General features: G+C 39.0%; 1 protein-coding gene across 23 annotated transcripts in view; it reads right to left on the reverse strand.

Moving 5' to 3' along the window:
- Positions 1-25,307, reverse strand: part of CASK (calcium/calmodulin dependent serine protein kinase) — a 121,794-nt gene that overhangs the window by 30,602 nt on the left and 65,885 nt on the right. For 13 of the 23 annotated variants that reach the window (XR_014563273.1, XR_014563274.1, XM_083734692.1 and 10 more), the window contains 10 exons: positions 23,749-23,871; positions 22,787-22,870; positions 21,526-21,625; positions 10,783-10,904; positions 8,626-8,703; positions 6,870-6,950; positions 5,056-5,244; positions 2,967-3,045; positions 1,963-2,048; positions 165-233 (listed from right to left, as the gene is read on the reverse strand). Coding sequence is in view for 21 of the 23 variants with exons in the window: in XM_083734692.1 (XP_083590818.1) it covers positions 165-233; positions 1,963-2,048; positions 2,967-3,045; positions 5,056-5,244; positions 6,870-6,950; positions 8,626-8,703; positions 10,783-10,904; positions 21,526-21,625; positions 22,787-22,870; positions 23,749-23,871 (1,011 nt within the window). In the remaining 2 variants the exon portion in view is untranslated. Of the gene's footprint in view, positions 1-164; positions 234-1,962; positions 2,049-2,966; positions 3,046-5,055; positions 5,245-6,869; positions 6,951-8,625; positions 8,704-10,782; positions 10,905-13,602; positions 13,621-21,525; positions 21,626-22,786; positions 22,871-23,748; positions 23,872-25,307 lie in introns of all 23 variants that reach the window. The other 10 variants (XM_083734683.1, XM_083734681.1, XM_083734678.1 and 7 more) reach the window with 1 other exon arrangement.

The raw sequence follows: 25,307 nt of genomic DNA on the forward strand, positions 1-25,307 counted from the left end.
GGTAGCGCTACTCCTCTGTTCCGTTATCTTTGTTGTAAAATTGGTGTGCGTGATCTAACAGCACAGGCAGAAACAATTTCCCAGAAAGCAATAACATTCAGCCATCAGCAGGCAGTTAGGTTATAGGATTGAGAAGAAAGAGAGTAACTCATTAAATTCATTACCTCACATGAAGAAGACTGGGTGCGATAACTTGGCACAATCTTGAAGGTGATACTACCTCGCATTTCCCTCTGGAGAAAGTGAAATACATTTTTTTAAAAAACAAAAAAAAACACAACAGAACACTCAAAACCATCTAATATTTCAAGAAAATAAAACACCTTAGGGCTTCAGCAGTTCTTTCAGAAATTCATGTTCAGAAATAAAATAGAAAATATGGCAATCATGTGGCTGTATTTCAAACCAGATGCACCTGTACTGTTCACTAGTACTCATTAGAGGTCTTCAGAAATCAGCAAGACATCACAAACATTTTGAACCTGCAAGCTGCTTCTCTCTTGGTGATTTCAACCTTTTCTCCTTGTCATTTCCTGGCTTACTTTAGCAACAAAGACATGCGACTTTTTTTCAATTTACATGTTAAATTCAAAGAAAAAAAATTTCATATGGCATAAAATTTGTTATACTGAAGATGGAAAAATAGAGTGGCGTTGAGTACTGAAACACTAACATTAAAAACTCTAACCTAAATTGACCATTATTATAAGGTGAAACCTGCAGCTTGCTGCAGATTTTATAATTATTATTTATTTACATAGCATGCAAAGGCTTGTCATAATCCATTATTTCTTTAAAAACAACAATGAGGCTAAATTCAAAGAATGGGATTATTTTATGAACAACAAATGCGGGCATACAAGCAGAAGATAACAACAAGGATAATCAAATCTTACAGATGAAAGCTGCTTAATAGAATGCTTTGAAAATAACTTCCTTCCTGTGCTTAGTACTACTATTTAGATTGAGTTAAGTATTTTATATAAAAATGCATCTCCAGCCCTGAATAGAATGTGTAGATTAAACTTACACAACAAAAGACTGAACAACTTCTACAACAGCGATCACTGAAGACACAATATTTTTCATTACTGTTTTCATGAACGAAAGATCAGTGTCACTGAACATTTTCAACTTCTGCTCCTTACCCTAACACACATACAAGTTATTTGTACAAACTTAAAAAGACAGGATCAGAATGGTCAGTCTAACTGTTGGGAGCATTTCTTTTCAATGGAAGAGAAAAAGAAGTTGGACTCGATGGCCCTTGTGGTCTCTTCCAACTCTAAGATTCTAAGATTTTTTTTTTAAGACAAATGTTCTAATTTTGCCATTATGAGTATCCCTAAATCATGCTGTATTTGTGTGTGTGTAGTACAAGTCATCCCAACTGAAACACTTAGTTAGGGCTTATTCAGGCTTACCTTTCCTCTGCTATTTCAAGTCACAGCTGCAATTAAAAGCTCTGTGTCCGAGCCCCACCACCCCTTTTTGCTTTGGAGCTTTCCTCGTGAAAATCCATTCTTTAAAGCTCAACTGGAGCAAACAGCAATCTGTGGAAAACCTCAACTGATGTTTGCTTCAATTCAGCTTTAAAGAACAGTTTTTTGTGCAGGAGGCTTGGGGCACACACACCCTCCCATGTTCGGACACAGAGCATTAAAATGTGGACCGGCGTCTGGAAAGGGCAGGGCAAAAGGTAACTGTGGATAAGCCCTCAGGGACAGTAAATATCTCGTCCCACTTTAGTTGGTAAGAAAATCAGAAGAAGCAAGGGGAAAGGACAACAAATGCTTTGAGACCTGAGGTTAAGCTTGCAAAGAATTATCTCTTGAAAAAACAGTGATAGGTGATGGGGAAGCAAAGCTCACAGCACTGGACTCCATTAGTTTAAGAAGCAAATTTGAGTTTTTATTCCTCCATTGAAGTTAGATGAATCAGATGCATAATTTGAATACTTACAAGCATTTTTTGCAGCTGTTCCACTGTTTGATTTGCTACACTGATTCCATTTATTTCCCGAATTTCATCACCCACATGAAGCGTACCTATAGAAGCAGGAAAGCAATATGGCATTGTGTAACAGAGGCATCAAATCCCAAAGAAAAAAGGATTGGCAGTAAAAGGAGCCATACCTGAAATAATATTAAACTACATCAACATATTAAATATTAACATCAAAAATACTCTACTTTCATTTATCTTATTCAACACACACTATATATATCAGTGGGTTTTCATACTCTCATGCTTTTAATGCACATCTTCTTCTTTATTAAATGTACAGATTGCTTTTTGCTCCAAGACCTTAAAGTGGTTTCTAACAATTATAAAATGATACGATCATTAAAACTTAATACAATTTAAAATCAGATCCATACTAAGCAGTAAATGCAAGGATGGCAGAAGAGAGAGAACATAACACACAGCAGAAACAAAATAAAATGCTGTAGGAAGCCCACCATGTACAAGCCACCGGAGATGGGCCCTTGGCTGCAGTCCAGTTAGCTCATGTCTTAATGAGGCCTTACTCATGACTCTGGTTCACAAAATATAGTATGAAATCAACCTTTGCATTATATGTTGTTTCTTGAAGCATTTCTATGCTTCAGGTATAGCAGGCACATCCAACAGGTAGATCATGATCTACCGGTACATCACTGGGTGTCTGTGGTAGATTAGTAGCTCCCCTCAAAAAAGCTCAGCAGCTTTGACCTGAACCCCCCAAAAGGGGGTAGATCACTGCCAGACTTTAACTCCATGAGTAGATCGTAGTACCTTGGGAGTAGGCCACCCCGGGGTATAGCAACAAGACTTGCTGAAGCAGAGAGGTATGGGACCATAGCCACTGAACAATTCCTAGCACCAGGTACTCTTGCGTCACTTGGACTCAATGCCTCTAAGCTCTGCATGTTTGCAGGGTACCACATGAAAGTTGTGCTAATTTGCTCTTGTGCCAACATTACCTTGTCTGTGAATCATTCCTCCATGCATAATTCTCGCTACAATGCAGTGGTTCAGTTCATTCATTTTTAAAGTGATTCCCTAGTAAAAAAAAACAATCAATTCAGAAAATAGGGAACAAGTATCTTCAGAAACTAAATTTGTTCATATGAGTATTCTTCACAGATGTGTAGTAGAAATAATGTCTGACCCAGCATGTTTGAAATTGCAGAGTCTGTTTATGGCAACCCTTAGTTCACTGGATAAAATTCTGTTTTTAATTATAATTGTTTTTAGAATATTTTTAACTGAAATTGTATTTAGAAGGTTTTTTTTTACTGTAACTGTTTTTGTTTTAGAATGCTTAAAAACAAGACATAACGAAAGTTTGGATGTGTTTGCAGCCCTGGGCTGCTTCAAGAGGAGGGGGAGAATGAATGAATGAATGAATGAATGAATGAATGGGGTCACTGAAATGATTTTATTGAAATGTACTGTTTTTGGTTTTATGTTATGCCTTCTTTGCTCTGAACCTTTTACAACTTACTTAGTGACTTTTTATAGTAAGCAACTGATACAGAATATAATAATAAACCTACCACTTTCTACTTTGTTTGTGCAAATTGCATAAACATTGTAGTATTTTCCTTTCAGATACTGCACTCACAGAAATTACCAGGAAGTCACAGATCGGATGTGCTGGGAAACCAGGGATATGCCAGTTCAAACATTATTTCCTGTATGCAGGCAGAATCCTCTGGGTAACTTGGGCTGTTATGTGATAGTTTTTAAATATCTGAGCCAGCTGAAAAAATGGCCAATTCTATGAACGGATTCGTGGAAGCTAAAGGCTTCCATCTACAATATTAGCAAATAGTTGTTCTTTAGAAGGTCTATCATGCAAACTCTCCAAGAAAATATTCTGTTATATCTGTTTATGTCAGCTAACATTCTAAATCAAGGCTTATCACAGGAAAACTCTACTGCAGGTACACCAAGAAAGGTCGTAATTCTTCTCTTGAGAGAATATCCTCTATCAGATATTCGAAGTTCACTTGGAGGATACTTTTGTAAGCTAGAAATCAGATATATAAACTGAGGTAACCTTTCTGAGAGTATCTATGACTTTATTCTTCTGCAAAATCCCAAGTTGTTGTTGGAATAGCCATTATCATGTTTTTCATTGCAATTTAAGGGTTTTACTTTCTTTTCAGCATAACAATGTTGCTTAGCTTGCCAGCAATTCAGTTCTATTTCCCCTCGCCTATATGAGCCAGAATTCCATGACAGATGAGCATGCTCAGTGTTCAGCGGTTCCTTCTGCAGTTATTCCTGCCCACATGGGCTTCCCCGCCTAGTTTTGCTTTTTTTGTATTTCTGCAGAGGTTCTTAAGAGTTCTACCAACTTGGATTCTTCCTCTTGTGTGTAGATATTGTTTCAGTGATACATGGACTGGTGCTCAGCCATATGTGTTAGCTATTAGGATGCGTAGGTGGGTCCTCACAACAGAATGGTATGTGTCTGTTTCGAGGGAACCTTCAAAATTTCCCCTTTTTAGGCAGAACAAGCAGGCTTCAGCTAGCAAGAGCGTGAATGGTCGAGTACTTTTATATCTATGTGTTTCTGCCTTATTTTCCAGCCATTCCATCCGATCCCCACTCCCATCCAGTTTTCACCCCTGTCCCCCACAAAGAGCTAGCATTCCATGGGCAGTGAGTCCTCATTGGTCTACTTTTGGGGATTCTTCCCATGAAACTCTTTTATATGGCTGTTGCCTTTTGGCTACATAAGCAACAACACTCGGAAAACTGAATTGGAATGAGAATATACTATGATATAGTTGGGCTAAGCAGCTGCAGCAGCAACACAGTTAACTACAAATTGAAGTCTGTTTCTAAAGTTAGGAAAATGCAATATGTAATGCTACAACTTATTAAGAATCCCCAATAAAACATTTTTAATGATTAGCTATCAAATGCCATTCTAAAGATAGAAATTAAAAATGATTTATAACTAAGTTTTATATAATCCAGTCATTAGTCACAATTTACCATCTGGTAATGAATGGATGCAAGTCAGGTATCTTTATATGGGAGCAGCTGTCTATTTACCATTGGTTCATCTGTGTTTTTCTGGAACTGAACCAATCGCACTCTTGTTACATTCTCCATGTCCATGTCTCCATTGGCGCTCTCTGGAGAATCTCCATTTAAATATGGAGATGTGGGAGGTGGTGTAACTCGTAATGCTTCATCACTGTAAACTTCATGTGCCACAACATCATGAGTTTGAAGCAAGGCCTGTAAGAAAATAACAGTTAGGATGTTCCACAATTTCTTGTGCTTACTCTACATGTATGAGGATTGAACATATTCTACATACATAATGATGGTGTCTTAGAATCATACTGTATCTTTTTTGTCAGATTTCAAAACCCAAGCAACAGTGGTACCTTGGTTTACGAACTTAATCCGTTCCAGAAGTCCGTTCTTAAACCAAACCGTTCTTAAACCAAGGTGTACTTTCCCATAGCAGCGGGGGACTCAATTTACACTCAACAGGAAGCGGAACATGTTCTGCTTCCAAGGCAAAGTTCACAAACTAAGACACCTACTTCCGGGTTTGCAGCGTTCTTAATCCAAGTTGTTCATAAACTAAGCTGTTCTTAAACCAAGGTACCACTGTATTTACATTATTGTGTGATGTGTGTGTACTTCATTGACACACATGCACACCTCTTAACTTTCCTTTTAAAAAAATTGTGGTTTATTGGAAACAAGAGTATTGTACTCTATGGGAATGGTGAGATAATGTTTGCTCCTAATAGCACCCTTAATTCAGTGAAAACAAAAACTAAAGAGTGGGTAGATTGATGTTTTTGAAGGAACTGCAATTATTTTAATTAAAAGAGGAGTTCCAAGTGATAGCAGCAATACTCATCCACGTGAAGAAAGTATGGCCAATGGCCTCCTTTCCCAGGTCCTTTTTTTTGGGGGGGGGAGTGGGCAGATTTTGTCACATTGCCCACTGCAGACCTAGCTAGCTTATTCCCGAACATAATAAATTAGCTCCACATTTCCTGTGTTGACTTGGCCATGCCACAGTCCAGCTATGCCTGATCACAGTGTCAAGGCTTACAGGGTTCCTCTTAGCCTATACTGTATTTTTTGCTCTATAAGACTCACTTTTTCCCTCCTGAAAAGTAAGGGGAAATGTGTGTGCGTCTTATGGAGCGAATGCAGGCTGCGCAGCTATCCCAGAAGCCAGAACAGCAAGAGGGATTGCTGCTTTCACTGCGCAGAGATCCCTCTTGCTGTTCTGGCTTCTGAGATTTCGAATATTTTTGTTCTTGTTTTCCTCCTCCAAAAACTAGCTGCGTCTTGTGGTCTGGTGCGTCTTATAGAGCGAAAAATACGGTAGATGGCTAAGTTAGATATCAGACAGGCAGGACCGAAATAAGTTAAATAAATACATTTAAATAATAATATGTTGCTAATTAGTTATCACAAATTTTATATTATGAGAGTTGATTCATCTCAACAGATTTGCTTTTAAAATTATTTTACCTTAGTTACATGTTTCTGCTCATAAGTACCACTGAATTCAGTGGTATTCCCAATGCAGAATTGCAGCCTTAGATAAAATAATTGTTTCGAGACTTTTCTGTTGTCACTATAACTAGAAGATGACAAATGCCATGATTACTGTCAACTAAACTGTTAGTAGTGTTAATCCAAATGGTTGATTGAGCATACTTCTGTGCGCTTAGCTAGATTTTTGTTTTAATGCTCACAGGAATTTCCCCCCGATGCAGAGGCTTCAACGACAAATGTTAAGAATGGCCACTGCAACATTTTACTGTTATAAAACAATATAAAATTGTTTTACATTTTTAAAACAAACAAACAAACAAACATTTGCTTACCATGAAATGAGGTTGTGTTAAAATACGTTTCAGTTCTTTTGCATCACTGTTTTCAGGGTAACATGAAATTTCTTCCAATACCTGGGAACCAAATCAGCAGACATGCTAATTAAATGAATTGAACTTTTAAACAAATTAATTCCCGTCCCCCGATCGGCCGTAACCCCATCATATGAATGTAACTCTATAGAAGGTCTAAAAGAAGTGAATTACTTAATTAAAATATCTTACTTTTCTTTTGACAGATGAAATAATAAGTGTTCAAGGAAACTCTCAATTCAAATTAAACAAATTTAAATTATTTAATTCCAAAGCAAAATGCTAATTATGAATAGCATTGTATTTATTTGTTACATTTATCTCCCACTCATTCCCTCCAAGGAACCTGGATGGGTCTTCATGAGATTCATAAATAGTCTCAGATCTGCATAACTAACTAGCTATGTGTACCCCACATTTTAGCAGAAAAAGCTCCTTAAGAAGGCCCACAGTGTCCTGGGACAAATGCTAATATGCCAGTGTCAGGACACACAGATTTGTGCAGAAGTGGTAGGAAGAGCAATGTATTTGCTTTACCCATGAAGGGACTTTCCTAATTGTGGTGTGGCTGTACAGTGGTGCCTCGCAAGACGAAAAGAATCCGTTCCGCGATTCTCTTCGTCTAGCGGTTTTTTCGTCTTGCGAAGCAAGCCCATTGACAGCTTAGCGGATTAGTGCTACAGCGGTCTAGCGGCTTTTAGCGATCAGCTGTTAAGTGGCTTAGCAGCTTAGGAAAAGGGGGGGGAAAGCGAAAAAAACCCGCGGGAACTCACAAGATTTTTTCGTCTTGCGAAGCAACCCCATAGGGAAATTCGTTTTGCGAAGCGCCTCCAAAACAGAAAACCCTTTCGTCTAGCAGGTTTTCCGTCTTGCGAGGCGTTCGTCTTGCGGGGCACCACTGTAACTTGATTTTTATGATTCTTGGGTGTGGATGTATCACTCAGTATGGTGTATCCATCATTGGTGTGTGTGTGTGTGTGTGTGTGTGTGTGTGAGAGAGAGAGAGAGAGAGAGAACAATAGAAAAGTGGGAGCAGGTGTGTGAGAGACATAAAAGGAGAGTAGGTAGATAGGTTGGTGGAAGAGGTGGGGGTATGTGAATGAGAGATAGAAAGGAGAGGGAAAGTATTTAGATAGTTGTGCATTGTGTCTGTAAGAGTGAGAGAAAATGGGGCCAGGTAGATCAGTGCAGTCTAGGTGTATGTGTGAAAACGGGGAGAGCTAAATAGGTTGGTGTGCATGTGTGAGAAAGAGGAAACATCAGAATAGGTAGATCTGTGTGGTCTATGTCTGTATAAGAGTAAAAGAAAGAGGGAGATGTATGTTGGTTGGTTAGTTTGTGTGGGGTGTGTGAATGAGAGAGAGAGAGAGAGAGAGAGAGAGAGAGAGAAGAGAAAATAAAGGAAGAGGAGGAGAGGTTCACAGGTATGTGCTCCTTGTTGTTACTAGATAGCAACATCATTCTGTAGGGGGAAAACCAATTGTGTTATTGCCACAGTTGGGATCAGCAGGATACCACTGACTTCTTCAAGTTCCATTAGGATAATTATACTACGTATCTTTGAAGACTCTAACACCACTGTAGTTACTCATGCAAGCTGAACATTGTGCATGGAGCATGTTACAGCACCATGGGTAACAATTTGACAGTTACTTCATTTGGATCTAGGACATAGAAGTCTGTACTCAACCAGTTCAAACATGTTTAAAATGCTTACCTCTTTGGCTCTCTGTACAGCATCACTTGGCGGATTCCTGATTTGCGGTGAAGATTTTGTGTTAATTTTGTCATAAAGCTAAAAGGAAAAACACAAACATCATAACTACATAGTCTACCTTTTGCTAAAACATCTCAAAAAATTCTTTCCAAAACAAACATAACCACACAACACACAAAAATGGTTATATCTTGTGGCTATGCTAAAGAATAGGAATGGCCACAAACCTTTTTTGATGGCCAACATTCCCCAACACTATTTACTGAACACAGTAAAGGTAAAGGTAAAGGTACCCCTGCCCGTACGGGCCAGTCTTGCCAGACTCTGGGGTTGTGCGCCCATCTCACTCAAGAGGCCAGGGGCCAGCGCTGTCCGGAGACACTTCCGGGTCACGTGGCCAGCGTGACATCGCTGCTCTGGCGAGCCAGAGCTGCACACGGAAACGCCGTTTACCTTCCCGCTGGTAAGCGGTCCCTATTTATCTACTTGCACCCGGAGGTGCTTTCGAACTGCTAGGTTGGCAGGCGCTGGGACCAAGCAACGGGAGCGCACCCCGCCGCGGGGATTCGAACCGCCGACCTTTCGATCGGCAAGCCCTAGGTGCTGAGGCTTTTACCCACAGCGCCACCCGACTGGACACAGTAGTGCTGCATAAAGTGCCTTTCCTCTGCTGGCTGCCACTGAGAGCAGATATGAAAGGCCCAAAACAGTAAGTGGTGCTCTGATCTGCTATGAAGTTTCCCAAGTGCTGGGCATAACCCAACATGCAAAAAACACAGGTTCACACCTCCCTGTTTCCAGAGTGCTCTGACCTGCTCTCAATGGTAGTGGCTAGAGCTGTCTCCCATCACTCCTGACTACTGGTCCTGCTAGCTAGACTGCAAGCCAAAATACACTTATGAAACAGTTACTGAACTCTGTGAGATTTGTTTCCAAATAAATATTAAAACTCAAGATTTATTTTTTACAAGAACAGAAACCATTGCACAAATATCCCTTACCTTAAAAACCGTGTATGAAATAAAAAGTAACACTAACTTCATAAGTTGATTATTCATATATTTCCAACTATAGCTATAGAGCTCAGGACAGACAAAGGTGGCAGCACAAACTAGCCTCGGATATACAAAACCCAATACTACTAAGCAGAAATTTAACTGGCAAACTGAATGTCATCTCTATTCAGAATCACCCATGTAAGTTGTCCCCGGTAGATAACTAAACTGCTTGATTCCATAAGATAAATTTAATTTGTGCCCACCAAGGAAGGCAGCAGTGAACTATTAGTGAATTGAGGATTTTGTTGCTGTCATCCACACCCCCCCCCCCGCAGCAGTTGTGCTGTGGGAAATTGGGCAGAATATAACTTTCATAAGAAAAGTAAAATGGAAATTCCTTGTGCGGGGGTTACAAGTTTCATGAATCAAAACTAATCAATTTGTGCTATATTTTCATGACCACCTGTAAGGTACGTATATAAATTAAGAAGATAAAAGCACTGGTGCTCCACAGAGTACTTGCATGAAAGTCCTACTGAAGGCAATGCAATTTTCACAGTTTGCTTTTCAGAAGGAACAGTGTTGTACAGATTTACATGGCAGTAATTCTAAAACAGGAACCATAATTGCGATTCATCATTTGACAACTTCCAGACTGGATTATTGTTATAGACATTTTATGCAGTTTTCTATGAAATGTGTTTGAAAACTATACTGATCATGAATCCAGTGGCCATGTTTTTAGCTGCATTCAGTGACAGGTGCCACTGAGCCCAATCCCTGGTAATGCCTTTCTCTCTGGAAGAGCCTACTTCCTAGACAGAGAAGGGAATCCTCGGTGTCTGAGACACTGGATGGAAGCAAGTAGGAAAGAACACCAGCTTTCAAGGAGTGATAATGGCTTCCAATTAAGGTGTATGCACAATTCAAAGTGCTGGCTGTTATGACCATTTATAGAACCAGCTAAAATATACCAGACACTGATCACAATTTTGACATGAAATGTTTTAAGGCAATTTGAGGCTAGGGTACCTTAGGCACTTCCTCCTCCAAGCTGTTTCAAGATCTATAGCAATTTTAATATTCTCCACAACCAAGAAACACTGATCTGCTCAAAATATTTCAATAACCAGATATGTCTGCCTAGGAAAATACTTACATCTAGTAACGTATGAAGATGCTGATCCTGGAAAACACTATGTAGAAAATCTAAATCTTTTTCACTGCAATCTGTAAGCGCATGGATTTCCTCAAGGCTGTCCAGCACTTGTGAGACTGCTCCTATAGCCAAGGACACAGAGAAAAAACTACTTAGAGAAAAGACTGAGGGCTCAAGTGGAACAAGAATATTTCAATGAAACAAGACATAAAGCTGTAACTTTTGCTGAGGAACTGTTATTTGAACATAATGAACATATTTTCACGTATTTATATTCTATAAATTAAAAAATACATTAACACAAAACAATTTTCATATAGCATATGAAAATGGCTTCCTCAATCCAACCATGAGTTTGTCAGCACAAAGCATCTAAAGTTGGTTCCACCACAATCCAATTATGCCTAAGTCTGTAACATGATCTGACAAGAGTGTATTGGTTTTAAATCAGAAATGCAAGAGCAGCCAACATTTTTCACTGGTTGAGTTCATAAATCATGTGTAATCCACGGTGTAGCATGGTATGTTCGAGTTGGAAGGCATCCAAGCTCCCCTCCCACTCTTCCTTTGAGGCCAGAAGGACGACTTGGGCAGTGTTGTGTTTCAGTTTCCCCTAATCTCATCTTGCCATTGTCTGTGACTGTGGTTTCTAACAGTCTATGGATAGTTTAACAATCAGCTTCAGATAGCACAGTTTGAAATTGGTTTGTTCTGAAACTGAACAGAATTTGTTATAAATTATGAACTTTGGTTAAGATGCAAAGAGAAGTGCAGTGCTAGCCAGGCCGATGCTAGCTGTAGCCCCACATGTCTGGAATGTACTAACTAGGTGAGCAAAGGCAAAAATTAAAGTAAAATTGGCTCTTCTGGCACAGCGACCCACTCCCATCCCCCAATCTAAAATGTTAAATCCCACCACCACCAAATGGTTTGTGAAAAGCAGTTTGTGAAAGGAATGGTGGACAAGCACATAAGAGGAAAAAGGTCAATTTTGCATAGCAGAAACTGAGGTATGGTGCTCAAGACCTAAAATAGGTCTTTAAATCCTAGCTACTACCTTTTGCTGACCGAAGCTGTCTTGTTTCCATATTACATGAAATACTTTGTTTCTCAAACACCATTTCATTCTCAAGTATCATACCATAAGTACTCCAACATGCTACACTGATTTGTCTTTAGTAAATATTTGATGTGGGCAGGAAAGTCAATGTATTTCCATATGCATAAACATGGAAATATCTACCTCATACCCCTAGCTTACTGATTTTGTGCAATCTTTAATAATGGTAAGGAAATGCCACTTCTTAAAAATGAACAAAATTTAAAGGAAACTGATATACATTTTATAGTTAATTACCCCGTTTTAATACCTAAGCTACTTTTTTTAGTCAGATACTAGACCACTGTTGTCTGTGCCATATACTTGAACAGTGGAATGCATACGTGTGTTCTAATTAGAGCAACCAAATAGAACTTTCCAGAAGAGTAGCAATTTTAATTCTGATATCCCATTCTAGCACCCTGAGTTAGAAACTGTGATATCCAGAATACCAAATTCTGCAGCAGATATCAGATTCCATTGTTGCATGGCAAACCTGCAGATGTGCAGAATGCATACAGCTGGTGACAAAAAAAGAAAAAGTCCCCATTGTGGTAATAGTATTGCCTAAACAGATCTGACACTTTAGGGCACTTCACTTAGAGGAGATCCTTAGATTTAGAACAGGGTATTATCTTCTTAAGTGTCGTGAAACTTGTACTAATATTTAAAATAAAGAGGATTCTACACAGAAAGCAAAGGCATGTTCATTCACAAGTCAATCAAAAGCAAATGAGGGGAAACTTGTCCATCTCTAGCTGCTGCCTGTCTGAACAGACAAAATACAGAGTTATAGTCTGACACACCATAAGGCAGCTTCAATATGTTTACCTATTCTAACCACAGTTGAAGATCAGGCTGTGTGGTGGGTTCATGTTCTCCCAACTCCAGCTTTGCATGCAGCTTCTCCATTCTGCTCCATGGGCTGTGATAACCAGCAATTGGTGAGGCATCTGAATCAGGCAAAACTATGGTTAGCACTAACCAGGAACTGTCTCCAAACTATGATTTGAGGCCATAATTTGGAAGCAACACTAGTTGATGCTATACATAGTTTGCACACTTTTGGAAAACTACAACTATTGCAAAAAATGAAAAGGGGGGGGGGATTGAATGCGAGAGTGGAGAAGAGAGAACATGTGTATTATAAGTTACTCAATATATTGATTTTCAGTAACTTAAAATTACAGGAGGGGAGAGGGTGAGGCACACAGACCTCCCATTTCCCTTAAGGCAGGCACAGGCAAATTTGGCTCTCCAGATGTTTTGGAACTACAACTCCCACCATCCTTAGCTAACAGGACCAGTGGTCAGGGATGATGGGAGTTGTAGTCTCAAAACATCTGGAGGACTGAGTTTGCCTCTGCCTACCTTAAGGCCGTGTGCTTCTTTGTGCTTTGAACTGAGGAAGAGAAACAGGGCTGCATTGATTAGTTGAGGAAACCTGCCATATGCAGGTTTTGCACCCTTGCTTGGAGAAGAATTGTGTTCTTACTCTTAATACTATATCAAGAACAGCTTTCAAAAAAAAAAATCCAGAAGAAACATTTTTTATTATACTTAACTACCAAATAGTGTATACAATTACAGCATGGTTTTATGTTTCTTTTAAGCACAGGCAATATAAAACTGGGATAAAGGAGAAAATAGCAGATTTAAACATGCAAGCCAAACACAGTAGCAGAATGCAAAGCTTTAGAGGAAAACAAAGGGATACCTACTTTCTGCAGCTAGAAGTCCTAGCAGGAAAGGCAGCATTTGGACAAACAACAAATAGCATGAAGATTTCAAAATAAGCAATTATAAAAGCTGCAACCTGGCACACTAGCTTAGCCACACAAAAAAGATGAACACACAAACACTTTTTATTTATTATAGATTATATTTTAATATGTTGGTTAAAATAAGCAATACAAAATGGGGAAGCAGACCCTGTCATACATTTTCCCTATTCTAAACACCTGACTTTCTGGCAGTTGTATAATTTTTGAAATTAAAACAAGTACAATATTTTTGCTATCAGTTATGCCATACAGGAGTAAGGAAGAACAAGTGTACATGATATATATGCAAAATCTGTGTGCATAATTATAGAGCATCATAGCTTTTCACATCTTTAGTAAATTTAATTTACCAGGCAGTTTGATCATAATTTCAAAACATTAACCTGTGATTCAATTGTGAGAAACTTTGGTCCTTTTTGTAGCTGGATTAGCTAGGAAAATTATTGTAAAAATGATCTTAAAACTGCTCAGACAGGAAAACAAATACATATATGTAAACATTATGGTGAGTAGATGTATTCAACATCAGGCAGAAGAAGAAAACAAGTGTGATGCAAAGAACAGGTTGTTTACCTATAATGCCAGTTCTCTGAGTAGTCATCTGTGCAGATACACATATGGATTTTGCACAGAGTCTCATTTGGGAACATTCTCAACCTAAGCTAGAATTTGGCAGGCACTCCATCCTCAATGCACCCACCTTCCCACTCAGTTCAAATTTTCAATGGTCACAACACATATATAAATTAGCCATGTAGAAAAATAGTAATGCCTGCAGAAGGGAACAGGCTGCGTGCCTGCACAGATGACCGTTCAAAGAACAACAGGTACAAGTCTCTATGCAGTTACACATATTGGTAGAGTAGCAAGCTTACTGGAGGTGGGACAAGGGCTAAGAAAGCAAAAAGCTGAGTAAGGTGCCCGTCCGGGATCTCACATCCAGCTAGAAGTGATGAACAAGGGCTGCAATGTTGCAGGGGGCCAAATATTTAGTAGTGCAACTCCCTGAAAGAACCCAGTGGAAGCTACAAAAGCCCATGGGAATAAAGCTGGACCTGTTTCAGAGCAACAAGCTTTGCCAGTCCATAGAGGTGAAGATGGACACTTAGTGAATGAAATGTTGAACTGAGACTAGTTCACTCAGTTTTGCATACCTACAGCAAATTGACGGTGGCAGATTCTCCCGATGATCTGGTCCTGGACAACTAAAAGGACAAAGCCTAGCAAACATCTAAGCTATGCACTGCTTTGTCCTATTCTAATCCCAGGTTTGGGAAAAATTCTAGAAGAACTATAGGCTCATTAAGATGGAATGGACTTTGGGTAAACCTGAGATGTCAGATTTCAGCATGACTCCATCTCTGTGCAGTGCCAAATATGGCACAAGAAGTCTCAAAGAAAGTCTCTTGGTCAGGATGAATCCTACTAAGAATACCACCTTTGAAGTGATAGGTTCAAACAGCAACTGCATGAGCTACACAAGCACCACTGTGAAGCTCCGCTATTGTGTTGAGGTAGCTGTTAAGTGTTTCTCAAACTTGGGTCCCCATTTACTGTTGGACTACAATTCCCATCATCCCTAGCTAGCAAGACCAGTGGTCAGGGATGATGAGAGCTGTAGTTCAAGAACAGCTGGGGACCCAAGTTTGAGAAACACTTTTCTAGCCACTACTACTGAGAGCTGGTCACTCCGGGAACAGGAAGGTGTGCACCCATTTTCCTGCATGTTGGGCTATGCCCAGCACTTGGGAAACTTCATAGCAGATCAGAGTACTTCTTACTGTTTCAGGGCACTCATATCTGCTCTCAGTGTCTGTGAAGTAGTAGTAATAGTACATAGGTCCCCATGAGAAACAGCTACATCTCCCTTGTGGAGGAGTGTTGATAACTCCTTACAGGGGCAGAAGATGCCAGAACACACAGCAGTGGGCCCAGACACTTATCTTCTCCATCAGTACATCCTACTCCTTCCTTCACATTCACATGGCACACTGTTTACCTGTCACCCGCATCTTTTCTTTCTTTCTCATTCTTTCCTTTCCCTCCATTCTCTCAAATTTTGCATACTGCAGCCCTGCTCTAGCCTTGCTGTCTAACCAATTCCTGCTGAAACACATGTCAACATACTGTGCATGCAGGGAACTGCTGCTGGCATTAGCCTAGTCAAAAGTTTATACTGCACCTGGGCTTCAGGGCTGAGGCTCACCAGGGATCCCTGGGCCACAGATTGAAAAATGCTGGCATAAAGTTTTGTGAAATAAAAAAATGTATAGTCTAATTCCAAGTTGGGAGACACTTTTTGAGGTAGCATGGATGGAGAGGAGTGAGGTCACAGGGAACCAGATTGCACAAAGAGCAGTAAAAATTACATGAAAATTAATGTTACAGTGACAATCACAGCTGATCAAATTGAATTTCCTGACAACATGCAGTCCAGCAGTTTCAAAATGGAGTCTAACACCAAAGTTTCTTTGTTTGAGGATGACTGTCTTAAGTGTCTTGGTATGTCAAAATATTCTCTAGTATTACAAGTTCTGATGTCAAATTTGTGTCCACTTTTTGTGTTTGACCTGTTCATCCTGCATAGAATACAGAAAGACATTGCTGGCAGATGACTCTGCAATGTTTTGGCTGACATTATTAGATCCTGTAGATACAAGGTCAAAATTGGCATCTAGATTTGTTGTAATAATGTCAACCACAATGCCACAGTTTCATTTATCTGCTTCTTTTCATTCAGGCTACAACACTACTGAAGAATGTTACATATATGCACATACATATTTTAGCTCATTAAGAAAGTATTGTGCTTTAAAGCAGGAGTGGGAAACTGGATCCAGTCAGAGGGTCTGACTGAAGCCTGGTAAACCTAATTAGACCTGTGGACTTGGGGCTCCCCTTTGCTGCTTCAAAGATTGCATACTGCATCATTTTAGGCATAAAGTATACAAGTAAACATTAACATTTGCCTGTTAAGGAAATGGTCCCAGAAAGTTAATTCTCTCTGCCATCTAGTGGCAAATCAAAGCACTTAAACCTTCAGTGACAAACTCAATTCGTCATACCCAAAAATAAAACTCAAACTCCTGAGTGATGAGAGTTCTGTTAAGACAATCATATGGTTTTTTTTTTTTAAAAAAAAGAATAGTGAGATTGCCTAAACCATTTCTTTCTGTAACCAAACTCCCCCCCCCCCCATTTTCCTTTCAAGACAGTTTTACTTTTCTTATACTGGTTTAAATAACTCTGTTCTTTTTTTGTTCAAGCTCAGATGTTGGTTTGGTTATGTGATCTGGTCTACCTGAATAGTCTAGCCAGTTTGCTCACACTCTATGGGCTTTAAGGGAGATGTACTTTTGTAAAGGGAAGGGTATTTAGTTGTTTTCTGATTTTTTAATTGTTCATTGTAATGTGTGTGTTATATTTTTGTAACCTGCCCTGGGATAATTTGAAGAAGCGTGGTCTATAATTATCGGGGTGGGGGGTGCGGGGGTGGGATACATCGCAGAACTGGACTCTGGCTATCTGTAAGCAAAGTGCTGGTTTGGATCTATAAACTCTTAAAAGGTTCAGGACCGCAATGCCTCAAGGACTGCCTCTCCCCATATGAACCGACCCAGACCCTGCAATCATCATCTGAGGCTTTTTTTTTGTTTGCCTCCTCCACCAGAGATCTGGAGGGTAGAAACGTGAGAATGGGCCTTTTATGTGGTGGATTTATGTTTGTGGAATGCTCTCTCCAAGGAGGCTTGTCGGGTACCTTCATTACATATTTTTAGGAGCCATGCAAAAATGTTTCTCTGTAACTAGGGCTTTAGCTGATTAAGATTCTGTAGCCTTTTAGAAGTGTTAATGGGAGGGGGGTTATTGGTAATCTTCGGATAAAGGGTGGTATAGTAAGTAAGTAAGTAACTAAGTAAATAAATGTAATATCCATAATAATCTAATGTTACTTCACAGTGTGTCCTACCTTAGGATTGCTGTGACTGTTTCTCTTTTTGTTACATTATTTATCTTGAGTATTGCTTCCTTACTACCTTATCAAACTGACATCTTTTAAAACCAAAATATAATTTTCCTCTGGCATTCTGTTAATCTAACAACAAGCAGAATGACATCCTAAACATTTGATGAAGTGCTTAGGCAGGATTGTAATTATAGAATTTTTAAATAATTTTGGTAATTTAGTGTATCAAGCACTAAACACCAAACATGTCTTAGATTATTTCTTATAATTACAAGCAAAGCAATAAATACAGGTAATCTAAAAATACTTCTTTTTAGCTCCTGGTATCCGAAACCACTACACATGCTGACCAGGGCTGCTGGGATTTGGGAAGACTGCTTTATAACCTACACGAGTGCTTTTTTTCATTTAAAAATGTTTAGGTGTACTCTCATTTTGACTCAAGAAAATCACCACTTTATAGTTCAAACTAGGAAAAATAGATACAGTACATGTGCAAATGTACAAAGATTCACAAAATGTTTAGGAATGTGTGTACCCCTCTATCCCCCCAGAAAAAGCACTGCCCTACACACCATAACTCTTCCTTACCGGAACTGTCACATTCCAGAAAATTCAACTGATATTACCTTGGAAAGAAGAATCCCATTTGAAATTTGCATTCTGAAAGTTTTGCCAGTAAACAACCTGCATTTCTGCTGATTTCCATAATTTTATAAGAATAAGTATGATATTGAAGATATTGAAGAATTAATATTATTGCATTAACCAGCAGCATTTGTACAGTGCTTTTAAGTGTTCAAACCATTGCTAATCCATACAACACACTTGTAAAGCAGACTATGTTCCCAAAATAAATGTTAAAAGACCAAGGCTGAGAATTAGGGTTTAGTGCACATTGCTCGCAGCTCAAGAGATCATGCTTCTTCACCTTTCCCCTCAGATTTAAAATCATACAGCACTACTTCAGTTAAATTTAAATATAAAAGCTGAACTGAAGATTCTTAAGTTCCTTACTAATAAGCTTGTATCTCATGCCACATTCGTTTTTTAAAAATTGAATTATTTTATTTCAAGTAATAAGGTACAAATCCCTCTGAAGGATTCTCCAGTGAGAACAGTTAAGTTAGTGTCAAAAAACCATTCAAGCACCTCCTTCCTGCCTCTGGAAAAACAAAAACAAAATAATACAGTAGGATGGCATTACACATAGCAATATAGCTTAGTAGAGCTATACAGCATCAACACATTCCTGCAACCTAGTGTGAGAAGGAGGCGTCTTCAGTTTCATAACTCTTCCACCTGACATATTCAAGACACAAGGATGCATGCGGAGACAATGTAAACTAACTATGAACCTTTGCTTTAATACATGCTGATATCTTCAAATGAGGAAGAGAAATCATGCTGATGCTGTACAGAAAATAAGAGGAACCATGCAAGTTTTAGAACAGGAAATATGACAGGGCAGTTATGCAAGTGGGCTACTGCTTCTATTAAGATTGAGGAACCAGTAGAAAGAAAGCCTTCCTGAATCTTTAAAAGATGGCTCTTGAAAAACATAGTGCATAATGCAAAAATATTGAAGTGAAAATGTATATTATGCAAAGTTGTGACTGACTTTCGGTGTACTATAGTACATTTTAGAGATCAGAGATAACAGCTAGTGGGAAATATGTCAATGCATTAATAGTGTTTGTGGGTGGGTAATCAGTAAGTGCTCCCTTTTGGTAACAGAACAACTTATCAAGATATGGCAAGATAAATATTAATTAACTGAATTAATTATGTTCAAATTATAAATATTATTTGATAAAAAGAAAATTCATACAAACTGGGAATCACTTACAATATACTGAATAGGAAAGAATATTCTGAACAATTTGGAGATGCATTTGTTACATCAATCTCAGGATTATTTTTTCATCACCTTAAAGGTTCCTTTACTCTTCCTAATTGTTTTTGTTATTTGGTTCTGATTGGGTTACTAAGAGGCCTCTATTTTTCCTTGCCACAACTGCTCACCTCAAAGAGTGGCTGGGGAAACCCAGCCAGATGGGTGGGGTATAAATAATAAATTATTATTATTATTAGTCAGCTAGTAGGTCCAAAGGACTTGGGGACAAAGATAGAGATTTGCCTCAATTCTACTGAAGTATGATAGAAGTAACAAAGTTAGAGACTTTTGCTGTTTTTAACTTCTTCAAATTTCAGTGTAAATAACTGAAAATACCTCTCACCCAAGTCGCTATTCATTAATTGAAGTACTTGCATACCACTTTTTATCCAAAAAAAGATCACAACGAGGTTTACAAAAAATCAATAATACAATATAAACAATAAACTTTAAAATAAATAACTGAAATAAAAACAGTGGGACATCCTACAATATCAAATTATCATAAAACCTACAGAATCAGACAGCATTAAAATGTAAAGATCCATAGATGAGAACAGATACCGGTAATTGTGTCCACCATAAGCCTGAGCAAGTTTTAAATGGTGACAGAAGCTCATCAAGGAAGTAGCTGTCTGTGCTAATAGGGGAAAAGTGTTTCATAATTGGGGTGCCAGCACTGAGAAGACCCTATCCTATGTCCCCACACTGTGAATAACATTAACATGAGGGAGAAAAAGCAGGACCACAGGCACTGTTCTCAAAGCCTCAACAGGTTGGTGCTGGCAGAGGAATTCTCTCAGATACCCAAATCCCAAGTTGTTCAGAGCTTTATACATTACCAAAAGCACTTTTACTTGAGTTAACTGAACTAATAGGCTGCCAGAGCACTTGCTAGAGGACTTGGGACAGAGATAGATTTCTTGCTCCCAATATGAATTGGGAAGCATAGCTCAGTGGCAGAGTATATACTACAACCAACCCCAGGTTTAACCCCTGGAACAAAGATTTTCAACCTTTTGGGGTCCATGGCTCCCTTGACCAACTGCATTCTTTCTGTGGCACCCCTGTGGGGCTCAGAAGCCCAGTTATGTCACCCCTTGCCTTCAGAGCTGGCAGCCTCTCACCCTTTTTCGAACATGTTCCCTTGTGGAGTGTTCTCTCAAGTCTCCTCTTCTCTCCCCTCTCCTTGGGAGTCCTCTGGGCAGCCGCAGCTGCCACCCTTGGTCTCTGAGCTGCACCCCATGCCCCAAAGAGAGGTACCTCTTCACACTGTCCCACAGGCCTGGGAAGCACCCCCTGACCAGCACCAGAGGCACCATTCACATGCGGAGCTTGTAGCCAGCGCTGTTGCAACAAACAGCTGCGCAGGCCTTTGGGAGGGAGAGACATGAGAGGGCATCAGAGGAAGGGAGGGAAGGAAGGAAAGGGACAGAGGTCAGTGTTGCTCATGGCACCCCGACCATCATTCAAGGCACCCAAGGGTGCCATGGCACACTGGTTGAAAACCACTGCCCTGGAACATCCATGGACAGCTGATAAAGATTCCTGTTTGAAACCCTGGAAAGCCATTCCTGGTCATTATAGGGAATACTGAGCCAGATGTCCTAATGGTCTGACATAAATTAAGGCTGCTTTCTATGTTCCTACTTCCTAGTCTGAGCTGAAGTTTATCTCTAAGGAAGACAAAGCAGGAATCTCTTCTGCTGTTTCTAACATTCTTCAAACATGTATTTTTTTTAAGCTGTGGCAGGTAGACTACTGAGTTCAGCTCCTTGGGAATCTTATTACATCAATCCTGCTTCACTCTGAACATTTCCTGCTTTGAAGGCCAGGTGGCGATAGTCACCCATGTGGTGGTCTGACACCCAATGAAAATATCTCTTGTGCAAGCGGAAATTCTGGTTTTAGCAGAAGTGCTCTGTTGGATACCACCCACAATTAGAATACGTCTGACCGAAAGTCACTAGAGTAATATTCTTTTAAATGGAAATACCTGAGGAGGTAGGGTCTTCAGAGAAGTCTGGCAGTTCTTCAGGGGGATCACCGTAGAAAGAATTGAATTTGTGGCTTGATACTGCTGCTAGTACTGCACCCTGAATAAACAAAAAGCTAAAGTCACACAGTGCACTATCAGTAATGTTCCCCCCAATACTATAGATCCTAAAGCCATCATTTTAAGGCCAATGGGGATTCTAAATTTAGCACTAGCAAAAATAGTTACTTGCTTGTAACGTGTATTCAAATGGTCACCTATGAATTCAACACACCTTTGCAGAGCGAACTCTGTGGATATTTTAATAGCCATTCTAGGGTGAATCAGTTGAATCAAAAACTGGTTTAAAGTTTTTTACTTCTGTGAAGTGTTTATGACTGAAACAAAGGATTGTGCAATACCAGAGTAACCATTAAGCTTTATTCTCTGTAGCACAATTCCAAGTACAGTGGTACCTCAGGTTAAGTCCTTAATTCGTTCCGAAGGTAAGGTCCGTTCTTAACCTGAAACTGTTCTTAACCTGAAGCACCACTTTAGCTAATGAGGCCTCCTGCTGCTGCTGCGCCGCCGGAGCACGATTTCTGTTCTCATACTGAAGCAAAGTTCTTCACCTGAAGCTCTATTTCTGGGTTAGTGGAGTCTGTAACCTGAAGCGTATGTAACCTGAGGTACCACTGTAGTAATATGTTCTTCAGCTGACTGAAGTCCTGAACTCGGGCACAAGTGGCCTATATAGCCGGGCCCTCTGATTGGCTGATTCGAAAACTAGGAGATGGTGGGTTATCCCACCCTCCTTTGCAACTGGTGGGGGAACTCCTCAGCAGCTGGCCACACAATGGAGAGGCCTTTGGTTCCGTGGCATTTAGGGCCTGCAGCAACAGGCTGCAACTGCTGCCCACTCAGAGACTGCGTAAATGGCCTATTACTGCTTCACTCTGCTGAAATGCAAGTTAGTGACATCAGCTTGCAAATACTGCATGTACTTGGGCAATGTGGATTTCATTGTTCCTAATTCTTTTATTCCAATTTAAATAATTCAAATTATGAGGCTATCCACATTCTTTTCATGAAGATTCCCCCCAACAATCACCCCCCAAATATCATTAAGGCCAACAACTAGAATAGTATTCTGAGAGTGATTTTCAGCTAAGTCATATTCAGAGTAACATATAAGTCTGGCATGGATATGACTAACATTGGCAATCACCCTGAATGTTATTTTGGTATATTTTAATATAAGTAGTTTGCTTGTTTTCTTTACCTTTAACTTCCTTCTTGCATTGAATTTCCTCAGCTGTTCCACAGTTTCTGGAAGGTGAATCTTGTATGCATAGCGATCACGTTCCTACAAATAAAATATTGGAAACAATGAATTGATATCATTTAGAACTGTTTTCAGTAAGAGTAAGCTATTAACTCAAACACATGTTCAAAACAAACAAAAATCCCCTGAAAAATGTATGTTTGTAAGTTTCAATCTGAGCCAGGGCAGTTCTCAGGAATATCTCTCTCTCTCTCTCTCTCTCTCTCTCTCTCTCTCTCTCTCTTTTAAGATATTTATCTCTCACAAAATGTCTTGAGATAGCTCATAATCATTTAGAAAAATATTTAATAGCAACCATTAGACAAAACACACACACAAAAAACCAAGGAGCCATAAACAGAAAAACACAAGCTCAGAGTAGCAACTCAGAGGACCCTAAATGCCGCTGAAATAAAATGGTTCTTCACTGCTGCCATAAAGTTAGGAACAAGAATGTGAAATTACAGATAAACAGAAGAGAATAATTAAGGATGGTATTGTAGATTTTTGACAAATATTGGAACATTACAAAATACCCTCTTAGAATCCATCCCTGGGTGCCTTTTGACAGTTTGAGACAAACCTTCTCTGTGGCAAGACCACAATTACAGATTCCCTTATGAAAAAGGGTTAGTCGCATCCCTGATGGTTTTTAGGCAGGAAGTAAACCCTTTTTATTTTGTGTATTTTTCTACAGTGTTTAGAACATTGACATTTTAATTTTTTCTATTCTTTTGGCTTCAAATATTAAATGTGCGCAAATATTTTTATAATGTTTTGTTTATTTATATTATTATTATTATTATGCCATCTGAGGGCTTGGTATCAATTCACACGAGTTAGCAACAGTCTTACTAAGATTTATAAACGTTGACAGATTTGGAGAGCTGCTGTTCTTTTACACCATTTCTACTGCTTACCTTCAGCCAAGGATGGTTGAGTGCCTCGTAAACAGTTATTCTTTCGGCTGGGTCCAGCATAAGCATACGTCGTACCAAATCTTTGGCACTTTCAGAGATATGGCTCCATTGCCTTGGATTCATCTAGGTCAAAAACAGTAAGTTAAGCTAAGGCACATAACAGGGGTCTTTACAACAAGAGTTGCAGAAGCATGCTGTAGATTGCTAAAAAGCTGGAAATGTCAATCCAAGTTAAAACATTTGTGCAGATTACTGCACAACTACATTTGTAAGAACTGAAACAGTTCACCAAGTAATCTACCAGATCAAGTCAATTGAATTCTCCAATATTTAAAAGTGCTGAACACTTTGAAACAGTGTAATTGCAAAATACTTCTCTATTTATTTCCGAATAACCGATCTTAGACCTCAGCAGCAAGGGCCTAACTTAACACTATGTACAATGCTTATAAAGAAACTCTCTCAAGGGCATTAAAAAAAAAAGTAATAAAAGACAGTTCAGGTGGTGGTGATTTAGGGTATAAGATATTTAACAAATTACCCACCCACCCATGTCACTTTCTCTCCTTCATGAACTCCAACAGTATATTTTATGTATTTGAAACTTCATGCACTGAAAACCGTAACAGCAGTAACAGGATTTGGTATGCAAAAGTGAGGGGTAGGGAAAAGGTTAAGTATCCCCCCAGAAAAGAAAAGAGCAATTAGGGTTTCATTACTCATATTTGCATGCAATATTTAGCTAGTTTCTAATAAATAATAATAATGTATGTATGCATGCATGCATGCATTCAATACACATAATATATTTTTATTACATATTACATAATTCAGTTTTTTTCCCAATGGAATCTGTTACCTAAGTTCAGGTTTCTGATTTCTGTGTGTGCATGTTTGAAGTGTACACATACACCGCCACTGAAATATAACATACACACTCAATACTCCTGCAAACTAAGGACAATTAACTAAAGATGGTTTAATTCCCTCCAAAGTAAAGAAAATTTCAGCAAGTCACAGATGGAAAACACCCAACTTTGTGCAGCTTTTATTATATTTAAAAATGGTTCAGAATCACTTTATAGAAAGTGTTTTTGTTGCTCTTCTTTAAAAAGAGCAGAGACTCCCCAGCTGATGAACTATAAACTAAAACCTAGTATTTGGCTTTGAAAACAGGTACTAGGAGTTTTCAAATGTCAGTTTTGAATGAAACTGTAAACTTGAAACTAGACTTTATTGTTAAACCACTGTGATTTGGAAACTATGTGGTTTCTAGCTCCTCCATGTTTTCTACAAAAGAAGAACTGAGTAGTAAGGAAACATAGGGCAGCTTACCCACAGAATGATTTTAATATGCTTTAATTTATGTGATTTAATGCCACCAACTTTATGTAAAAAGTGTTGTCATTGTTACCAAATGATAGATGATTGCAACTCCAAAAATACAAACTAATTAATAAAATCAGAAAGGAGGTACAGTACTGTAAGACGGCTCAATACTTGCAATGACCTTTTAAAAAAGTGAACACATTAAGAGGATTTATTTGAGCTCTTTAAAA

This window comes from Podarcis gaigeae, assembly GCF_964106915.1.
Source record: "Podarcis gaigeae genome assembly, chromosome: 4".
NCBI lineage: Eukaryota > Metazoa > Chordata > Lepidosauria > Squamata > Lacertidae > Podarcis > Podarcis gaigeae.